The 10,130-nt window shown below is 40.9% G+C and overlaps 1 protein-coding gene across 1 annotated transcript; it reads left to right on the top strand.

Moving 5' to 3' along the window:
- The first annotated feature begins 8,199 nt into the window (after positions 1-8,199).
- Positions 8,200-9,498, top strand: LOC131613637 (uncharacterized). Its single transcript, XM_058885287.1, has one exon. It carries the CDS (start codon positions 8,200-8,202, stop codon positions 9,496-9,498), a length of 1,299 nt encoding a protein of 432 aa, XP_058741270.1.
- The last annotated feature ends 632 nt before the right edge of the window (positions 9,499-10,130 follow it).

The raw sequence follows: 10,130 nt of genomic DNA, 5'->3' as shown, positions 1-10,130 counted from the left end.
TGGTTGAGGTTTCTATTTCCCCTAGGAGGAACAATATTGGTAAGAGGTTCGGCTTCGCTAGATTCGTGGACGTGGATGATGAGCGTATGTTGGCGGTGCGGATAGATAACGTGATCATTGATGGTAAGAAGATACATGCTAATATCCCACGGTTTCAGAGGAATGTAGTTGTTGGAGGCCCAAGGTGTAAGGTGAAAGGAACGAATCCGGTTTTTCATGGTGTGGCCAGGACAGGGATGAGGAGGGACAACCGCAGTTTTGCGGAGGTTGTTAGTATGGAGAGGGAAATAGGATGTCGCAAGTTAGAAGACCAAGGGATGAGTTTTTGTTACAAGTCGAAGGAAGAGTCTAGAAGGAGGCTGCTCAAAGCTTATGTGGGGAAGGTTATCGTACCGGGTTCGGCTTACAATATTCAGACTCATTTCGAGATGGAAGGTTTTTTCGCAATTAAAGTGTCTCCGATGGGTGGTAATCTTTGTTTGTTGGAGGAGATGGAGGAGGGGTATATCGAAGATCTTATCGGTGAAGGGGAGACGTGGTGGAAGACTTGGTTTACAGAGATAAAAAAATGGGAGGATTCTATAGTTGATGGTAGTAGAGTGGTGTGGATTCGCATCTTCGGAGTTCCGGCTCATGCTTGGTCTGTTGATTTTTTTATGGGGATAGCAGACACTTTGGGAACTTTTGTTTGTATGGATGAGCATACTTCGAATGGAGAATTTCTTGATGTGGCGAGAATTATGGTGAAAGTAAATGCTGCGTTCGTCGTTCCTTCTTCGTTTCTGGCTACCATTGATGATAAGGGGTTCCCTCTTGTTCTAAGGGAAGACACTTATGGAGCTGTACGGCTTAAGACAGCCCCTTCGAATTGTGCCAAGTCGATGAGTTCCTCCGTCTCTGAGGACGATTGGGCTGCCCGTTCGTCTGATGAGGGCGCTGGCTCTGATTTTGCTAGGTCCACAGATAGTATTGAACAGTTTTCGGAAACGGGAGCAGACAACTCCAAAGGGCAGAAAGAAGGGGTTTTTTCTGTCACGTCTTTCTCTTCTGTCTCGGCTATTCAGCCTTTGCCAACCAATGTTGTAGGGACTGGTAGTGTCGGCGTTTTCGATAAAGCCATTGAAACAGGTAAGGGGGGCTTCGTGTCTGCTGTTGATGTTGGACATGGTAAGTGTATGGTTGATGTAGGTGAGAAAGTTTTTGTAACTGGTGAACTGCTGGATTCTTTGTCGGTAGGTAACGGTGTACAAGGGCAGTGTGATAATGTAACAGCGTCCAGCCACGATGTATCTCTGGTAGCCGACACTGTGGTGGAGAAATTATCTCTGGAGGTTGGCAGCGATGGTGTTATAGTCGCTTCTCCTGTTGTTAACATTGCGGTGCCGTGTGGAGTAGGCGGAGGAGGGAAGGTTTCCGGCAATTTCAAAAGGAGGCAAAGAAAGTATTTGCAAGTGGGTGTAGATAGAAGCGGTAAGCCCAGGTGTTTAAAAAAGAATTTAGGGAAAGGTAAAAGGAACATGGCTGAGAATGCTGGAAGAGGAGGCCATAGCAATCAGGTAACTGCTCTTGAGAATTTGTGCTCCATGGATGTTGGGATGGCAAGTGGGTCGAATGCAGGAGGGATTGTTTGTGGAGCTATTGGCGGGACAGAGCTGACAGGAGGGTCCGGGGCAGCGCTGACAGGAGGGTCCGGTGATGCTGTTAGTGCGGAAGATTCGGACATAATTAGATGTAATCAAAGAATTCTATGTAATTTCGGTAGTGTTTCGGGAGACAAATTATTGAAGGCCATTGCGAATTTAGGGGTGGTACCAAATGTGCTAAATAATAAGGAAACGAGGAACTCATTAGGAGGGAAGGAGAATCAAAGTTCTTTGAAATGATAGTAGGATCTCTTAACATTAGGGGAGGAGGTAGTAGGATCAAGAGAAAGCGAATTGGTAGTATTATTCAAAGGAGTAAGGAAGATTTGTTTTTCATTCAAGAAACTAAAATGACTCAAGTTTCGGAAATGGTGGCTAGAAACTTTTGGGGCAATGATGATTGTGATTTTTCCTTTTCCAAGTCGGAAGGTATGTCGGGCGGAATTCTCACATTGTGGAAGGATAGTTCCTTAACGGTGGTGTTGAGTTTTAGTGGGTCGGGTTATCTTGGTGTGAAGGTTAGTTGGAGGAATAATTTTTATTATTGTGTTAATGTCTATTCTTCTTGCGCTTTGTTCTTGAAGCGTTCTTTGTGGAAGGAGTTGATAGATTTAAAGGAAAAATATAAGGATGGGGATTGGATTATTGGGGGTGACTTTAATGCTATTAAGAAGAGAAGTGAGAGATTCAGAACTTCCATTTCGGCTAATAAATTGGAATGGAGGGAGTTTTCTAATTTCATTGATGATGTGGGTATGATAGATGTGCCGTGCAAAGGTAAGAAATATAGTTGGTTTAGTGGCGATGGGAAATCCAAGAGTAGGTTGGATCGTTTCATTCTTGATGGAAACGTTGTTTCTTCTTGGGGAGTGGTGGGCCAAATTATTGCGCAAAGAGATGTGTCGGATCATTGTCCGGTGTGGTAAGTTGTTGATAAGGAGGATTGGGGTCCGAAACCTTTTAAATTCAATAACGAATGGTTCAATAACAACTATTTCATGGGTTTTGTTGAGGAAGAATGGAAGGCGATTAAAGTTACCGGTAGAGGCGACTTTGTTTTAAAGGAAAAATTTCGTATTGTTAAGGATAGACTCAAGTGGTGGAATAAAGTTGTTTTCGGCAAATACGATTTGGAAGTGGAGGAGGGGGTGAGGGAGTTGAATGAGGCGGATGATTGTGATGATATTAGGAATGAGGTTCAAGATATCAAAAGAAAGGCTAGTAGTAGATTTTGGCTAAATCTCAAAATTAAGGAGAATATGCTTATTCAAAAATCTAGACTTAAGTGGCTAAACGATGGAGATTCCAATAGTAAATACTTCCATAGGGTAATGAAAGAGCGGAGGAGGAGGAACCATCTTAGTTCCATTACAACTAGTAATGGAATTGTTTCAAAAGTAGATGAAGTCAAGGAAGAAGTTTGGCGTCATTTTGATAACAAGTTCAAGGAGGATTGGGTGAGGAGACCGGTTTTAGAGAATGTCTCTCTTTTAATTCTTTGAGCGGTGAGGATTGTGCTTCCCTAGAGGTTCCTTTCTCCGAAGAGGAAATTAGGGAGGCGGTGAGGGATTGTGATGGATCGAAAAGTCCGGGGCCGGATGGTTTTACTCTCCTTTTTGTGAAGAATTGTTGGGATTTCATAAAGGAAGACTTTGTTGCTTGTTTCAAGGAGTTACATTCGGGAGGTATGTTTTCCAAAGCTATTACTTCTTCGTTCCTTTCTTTGATTCCTAAGTCGTCTAATCCCTTGGGTTTGGAGGACTATCGCCCTATTTGTCTGGTGGGTTGCATTTATAAGATTATTTCGAAGGTGTTGGCCGGTAGGATAAAAAGAGTTTTGCACTCCATCATCTCTCCTTGCCAAAGTGCATTTGTTCCGGGTCGTCAATTGTTAGATGGGGTGTTAGTGGCGAACGAGTTGGTTGATTTTTCCACTAAGGAAGGGTTGGGTTGTCTTCTCTTTAAAGTGGATTTTGAAAAGGCGTACGATAAGGTGAGTTGGAATTTTCTCAAATTCATGATGATTAAGATGGGTTTTGGGGAGTTGTGGTTGAAATGGATGGACATTTTAATTTTCTCTAGTAAAATGTCGGTTCTTGTTAATGGTAGTCCCACAAAAGAGTTTTTGGTGGAACGGGATCTCCTTTTCTCTTTGTGATTGTCGCGGAAGGTCTTAAAGCTATGGTTAATAAGGCGGTGGAAAATGGGGATTTTATTGGTTTTAGTGTTAAAGGCAAGTGTTTTATTGATGTGCTTCAATTCGCGGATGACACCTTATTGGTAGGAGATGGTAGTTGGAAGCACTTATGGGCCATTAAAGCGGTGTTGAAAGGTTTTGAGATGGTTTCGGGTCTTGGAATTAATTATAATAAAAGTAAGCTCATTGGTATAAATATAAATGATAGGTTCTTGGAGGTGGCTACTTCCTTTCTTTCTTGTAAAAGAGAGAATAAGGAGTTTTCTTTTCTTGGTATTCGTATAGGTGGTAACCCTAAGAGGATTGCTTTTTGGAATCCTTTGGTGGATAACATTAGGAAGAGGTTGAGCACTTGGAAAGGGAGGTGGCTAAGTTTTGGGGGTAGAATGACTCTCTTGAAATCGGTGCTTGGTAGTTTACCCATTTTTACCCTTTCTTTTTATTTGGCCCCTAAAAAGGTGGTGAGGGAGATTAATAGAATTCAAAGTCATTTTCTTTGGGGAGGGGTGGAGGAGAAGAAATGTATTCATTGGGTGCGATGGGAGGATGTTTGTACTCCGATTGATAAAGGAGGTTTGGGTTTGAAGAATCTTGAAGTTTTCAACATAGCACTTCTTTGTAAGTGGAAGTGGAGAATTTTGGAGGAATCTAATTCTTTTTGGTATAGGATGCTTAAAGCTCGCTATGGGGACATAAAGCTTAGGATGTTTTTAGAAGGAGGAAAAAGGGATAAGTATACTTCGAAATCGGATTGGTGGTCGGATATCTTGTCTTTGGATAAAAAGTTATCCGGGACTTTTTTACGAATAATGTTTCTTTTTCGCCTAGGTGACGGTTTTTCTACTTCCTTTTGGCATTCCTCTTGGCTAGAGGAAGGGATTTTAAAGTTGCTTTTTCCGTCTCTTTTTGCTATTTCTCTTTTACAGGATGTTTCCGTTGCTTGCATGGGAGCGTGGGAGGGAAATACGTGGCTGTGGAATGATTTGGGGATCCCTATAGTCCCGGAAGATTTGGAAGGCATTTTGACGGCTTTAAGGGATTTATTGGATGTTCACCGACTTGATGCGGGTATTGCATCGGTTGATGGTGTGAGAGATCGAGCGGTTTGGCGTAAGGAGGGACATGACCCTTTTTCGGTTTCCTCTTGTTACGGAGTCATTTGTAAAGGGGTTGAGATTCACGGTCCTCCAAATCGATTTGATTTTGTAACTTCTCTTCTTTGGAAGGGAGATTTTCCTTTAAAAGTTAAAGCGTTTGGTTGGAGATGCTTCAAGGATAGGATTGCATTAAAAAATTCCTTATTGTCTCGAGGTATTTTATCTTACACCTCTAATATTTTTTGTGTTGTTTGTGAGGAGTATTTAGAATCATCCCTTCATCTTCTATTGAGTTGCCGTAAGGTAGATGAGGTGTGGAAGGAGATGGCTTCTTGGATTGGAATGTTCAATTACAAAGGGGCGGATTTTAAGGAGAGTTTTTGGTTATGGTTCTCTTTTTGTAAGTCTAAGAAAGTGGGTAAAAGTAAGATGGGTTGCATTTGGATGGCTATCATTTGGAGTATATGGATAGCTAGGAATGGCGTTATTTTCAAGAATGCGGTGTGGAACACTCGTGATGTAGTTTGGAATTGTAAGACGCTTGTATGGAGGTGGTCTTTTATCGGGAATATTCCCCATACCAATTGTAACTTTTATGAGTTTGACAAAAACCCTTTGTTTTACTTAAGTTAGGTTTCATTTGGTGGGGAATTTTCCTTTCGCGGCTTTGTTCCGTGCTTTTTGTAATCTTGTTCCATGAACTTTTGTTCATTTTAATGAAACTTGCTTACAAAAAAAAAAGGCAACCAATGTCATTATTGACGTGATTACGCATAGATACTGCACAATTGTAATAAGAAAATGGTAATGGTATTTAAATTATTTTGATATTTGGTTTATGCATGGTATCACTTTGTATATAATTTGGTTTTCTGCAAAACTTATTTATACGGAGGAAACATTTAGAGGCGTGAAATTTAGTCGATTATTCACAATGAATTTCACTTTTTGGCTTCTTAAAACTATTTGAATTCCCGATGAAGAAGTTGTGTCGATTTATGGCATGAAATTTTGTTTTTTGATGGATTTAGCATTCATCTTATTCGCCTCTATTTAATTTATCTATTAAAGTATGAGAGAGAAAGTAATGAGAGAAAGAGAAAATAGAGAGGTGAGAGAAAAGGAAGAATGGAAGGTGGTTAGAAACAAAAAATGGAAGCCAGTTGAGAAGAAAGATATCAGGTGGGATCTTAGAAGAGGCAAGGGAAACATGGAGGGGGAGGTGGTGACAAGCTTTTATTTTTTTTGAGTTCCCAGAGGAATATGGAGCAAAGGAGATGTTTGAAATATTTGCAGACTTTGGGTTAGTGGTGGAAATAGTAATACCACCAAAGAGGGACAAGAGGGGAAGGAGGTATGGATTTGTAAGATTTCGAAAGGTGGTGGACGTAAGGCTGTTGGAGGTGGAACTTGATAGTATTTTTATCAATGGTAAAAAGATACATGCAAACGTGCCAAGGTTCGAGAGAGGGGCTGAACCTCAAGCTCCAAGAAGCATAATGAATAATGCATGGAAGGTTGGAGAAGGAAGAATGAGAGGTGATATAAGGCAGCAGTACGATGCAGTGAGCAATACTAATGGTGGAGCGACGTATGCACAAGCACTGAAGAAGAATACGCAGATGCATCCTGGATTGCAGAATAAGAAGATTATGGGGTAGAATCAACACGGTTTCAAGCCAAAATTTGCACACCTCCAATTCGATGTGGAGGAGTGTGACCTTAAACATTTCAAGGAGGCTTATGTTGGGGTAGTTGAAACACCGGGGATGACATACAATATTCAGGAGGCGTTTCATGCTGAAGGATATTTCAGGATTAAAGTTACCCCAATGGGGGCAAATTTATGCTTGCTAGAAGAAATGGAGGTAGGGGAGATTGAAACCTTAATTCGAGAAGCTAAGGAATGGATAGGGAAATGGTTTGCGGACATCCACCCATGGTCACCAGCGGATGTTGATAATGAAAGGCTGACATGGGTGAGATGCTACGGGCTGCCTTGCCATGCTTGGAAACAACAATTTTTTGAGTTTATATCGAAGACTGTTGGTGTTTATGTATGCTCGGATGAGGAAACAAGGGAGCACAAGAAACTTGATGTAGCAAGATTCCTTATCAGAACTAAATATTCATTGACTCTAAATGAAAGTTTTAATATTGGAGTCAATGATGATGTTTATAGCATAAAGTTAGTGGAGGATATGCATGGTCCAAAAAGAATAGTTATTCCGGCGGTTAGGAATAGCGGCGATCATAATTACACTTCATCGGAGGAAGGAGATGGTTGTTGGGAGGAAGGTGAAGAGGAGGAGGAAGATGTTGAAGATGGTGGAAGAAGCTTGTCAGAGGAAAAGGTGTGGTCAAATCAGAGTAGAAAAAGTACAACAAAGCAGAGCAGCAGGGACGAGGTAGTAGCACAAAAAGAGGTGTGTGGGGTTAATCTAAGGTTGACGGTAACAGCAGGGGCAGTAGGGATTGCAGAGTGTCTTGAAAAGGACTATGCAGTAAAAGAAACACAGGATCAAGAGGTGGATAAGTCAACAATTAATGCTGATGCAAAGGGAGCATTAATTATAAGGCATGTGGAGGAAGAGCAAAATCCAGTGGATATTAAGTCTCTTAGGTGTCAGAATTATAATGTGGGCCAGAATAAAAATGAAGTGGGCCGTGGGATGTTGGATAAAGAAGACTCTGATCCAATATCGTGTTCACCTTTTGAGTCTGTGAGATTTGTGAAATCACCAAAGCCCAATAAGGTTTTACCTCTTGAGGAGATTTATCGTAATATCACCATACCGTTTGCTCCTTCATACTTCTCGGCCTTACTCCATTCACAATCTATCCCCAAATTCCAAACCCTACAAAATTTGTCCCCTATCATTAGTAAAGTAGGAACATCACAATCAACGGAGGGAGCTCGATTAGGTTGTAAATCCACTGCAGATTCCGGAATTAATCAAGGAAACAGACGAATTCTGAAGTCAATGGAAGGAATGTCGGCGAAAGTATGGAGTTCAATCAAAGAATTAGGAATTGAAGGAGAAGAGGATGATGAGGTTTTTGAAGGGATTGTTCGTGACATTGAGGCAAGGGAAAGAGGTTGTTTTGAAGCAGGGAAGATAAATCCAAATTGTGCCTCATGAGTATAGGCACATTCAATATTAGAGGGGGCGGAAATTCACCAAAGAGAAGAAGATTAAGCCCAATATTTGATAAATCAAAGGTTGAATTATGCTTTATCCAGGAGACAAAAATTCAGAACATGGAGGTGGGCTTAGCGAAAAGTTTCTGGGGTTTGAAGGACTGTGAGTGGTCTGCAGTAGGTTCTGAAGGTCGATCTGGGGGGTTACTAACAATTTGGAGTAAGGGAACAATTGAACCTATTTTCAGCTTTAAAGACAAAGGAATTCTGGGAGTAAATGCGGACTGGAAAGGTACGAATTGCTACTTTGTCAACATTTATTCTTCTTGTTGTATAGCTGAAAAAAGAGTACTGTGGGATCGATTATTGGAGTGGAAACAACATTTTCCAGTTGGAGAGTGGATAATTGGGGGTGACTTTAATGCAATAAAAAAGGGAGAAGAAAGAAGGGGGAAGGTTCAGTCTAGCAGGGTAGAAATGGAGGAGTTTTCTAAGTTCATTGAATTAATGGAGGTGGTGGATTTGCCAATGTTAGGGAACAAATTTACATGGTTAAATTCAAATGGTAGAGCGCGTAGTAGGATTGACAGAATACTATTATCGGAAGGCATCATTAAATTATGGAATGCAGTGGCTCAGGTGACTGGGAAAAGGGATGTATCAAATCATAGGCCGGTGTGGGTGAAGTCTAGTAATGTGGATTGGGGACCCAAACCCTTCAAAGTGTTTAAATGCTGGTTTGAACATGGAGATTTTTTGAAGTTTGTAAAGACGGAATGGAATTCACACAACGAGGATGGAACAAGTGCCTTTGTACTTAAGGAAAAACTTAAAAGGTTAAGAGAGAGATTAAGGTGGTGGAACCGTAATGTTTTTGGATGGGTTGATATGAAATTTGATGAAGATGTGGAGGAGATCAATGTGTTAGAAGATGATGATATAGTGGTAACAACTCAGCTAAGTAAGGAGATGGAGGAGAGAGGTAGGAAACTACAAGAAAGTATTTGGAGGAACCTAAATCATAAAGAGAGCATTCTAAAGCAAAAATCAAGGATGAAGTGGGTAAAAGAAGGAGACAATAATTCAAAGTATTTCCATTCGGTAGTAAAAGCAAGGACAAGAAGAAACTCAATAGTTTCTATACGGACAGAACCGGGAGTCATAGAGGAGGTCGAGGAGGTGAAAAGAGGGGTGAAAGATCATTTTGAGAAGAGGTTTAGAAAGAGTGTGAATCCAAGACCAAGTCTAACGGGAGTAGAGTTTAACAAATTGTCCGAGGCAGAGAGGTTGCAGCTGGATGAAGAGTTCACAAGGGAGGAAATTAAAGAAGTAGTGTTTAGTTGCGATGGCGACAAAAGCCCAGGGCCAGACGGGTTCAACATCGATTTCATTAAAAGAATGCTGGGAATTTGTGGGTAATGAATTTGTACAGTGCATACAAGACTTCCATCGAAAAGCTTCTCTTCCTCGAGCTATGTCAGCATCTTTTCTTGCTTTGATTCCTAGTGTAGAACATCCGCAACGTTTAGATGATTTCAGGCCTATATGCCTAGTGGGGTGTATCTACAAAATTATATCCAAATTGCTTGCGGTTAGATTAGGTAAAGTGCTAGGGAAGTTAATCTCTAAATTCAAACAGCGTTCGTCCCTGGTAGACAGATCTTAGATGGCGTGTTAGTCACGAATGAGATTTTAGATTATGTCAAAAGAAAGAAAATGAGTTGTCTATTGTTTAAAGTAGATTTTGCGCAGGCATACGATTGTGTCGATTGGGATTTTTTAACAGAAATGCTTACCAAAATGGGATTCAGCTCAAGATGGATGAAATGGATATGCTTACCAAAATGGGATTCAGCTCAAGATGGATGAAATGGATGAATGCTACTGTCTTCAATAGAAATATGTCGGTATTATTAAATGGTAGTCCAACTGAAGAGTTCAGAGTATTCAGAGGTTTACGGAAAGGCGATCCATTGTCCCCTTATTTGTTTACAATTGTGGCTGAAGGGTTAACAGGGATTGTGAAACAGTCGATAATGCGAGGGGGATTT

Source organism: Vicia villosa, linkage group LG6 (assembly GCF_029867415.1).
Source record: "Vicia villosa cultivar HV-30 ecotype Madison, WI linkage group LG6, Vvil1.0, whole genome shotgun sequence".
NCBI classification, from domain to species: Eukaryota; Viridiplantae; Streptophyta; class Magnoliopsida; order Fabales; family Fabaceae; genus Vicia; species Vicia villosa.
This window is presented reverse-complemented; position numbering and strand designations above follow the sequence as displayed.

What these genes read in the sequence shown, in the direction of transcription:
- LOC131613637 (XM_058885287.1), top strand. Translation starts at nt 8,200, where the DNA reads ATGGAGGTGGGCTTAGCGAAAAGTTTCTGGGGTTTGAAGGACTGTGAG.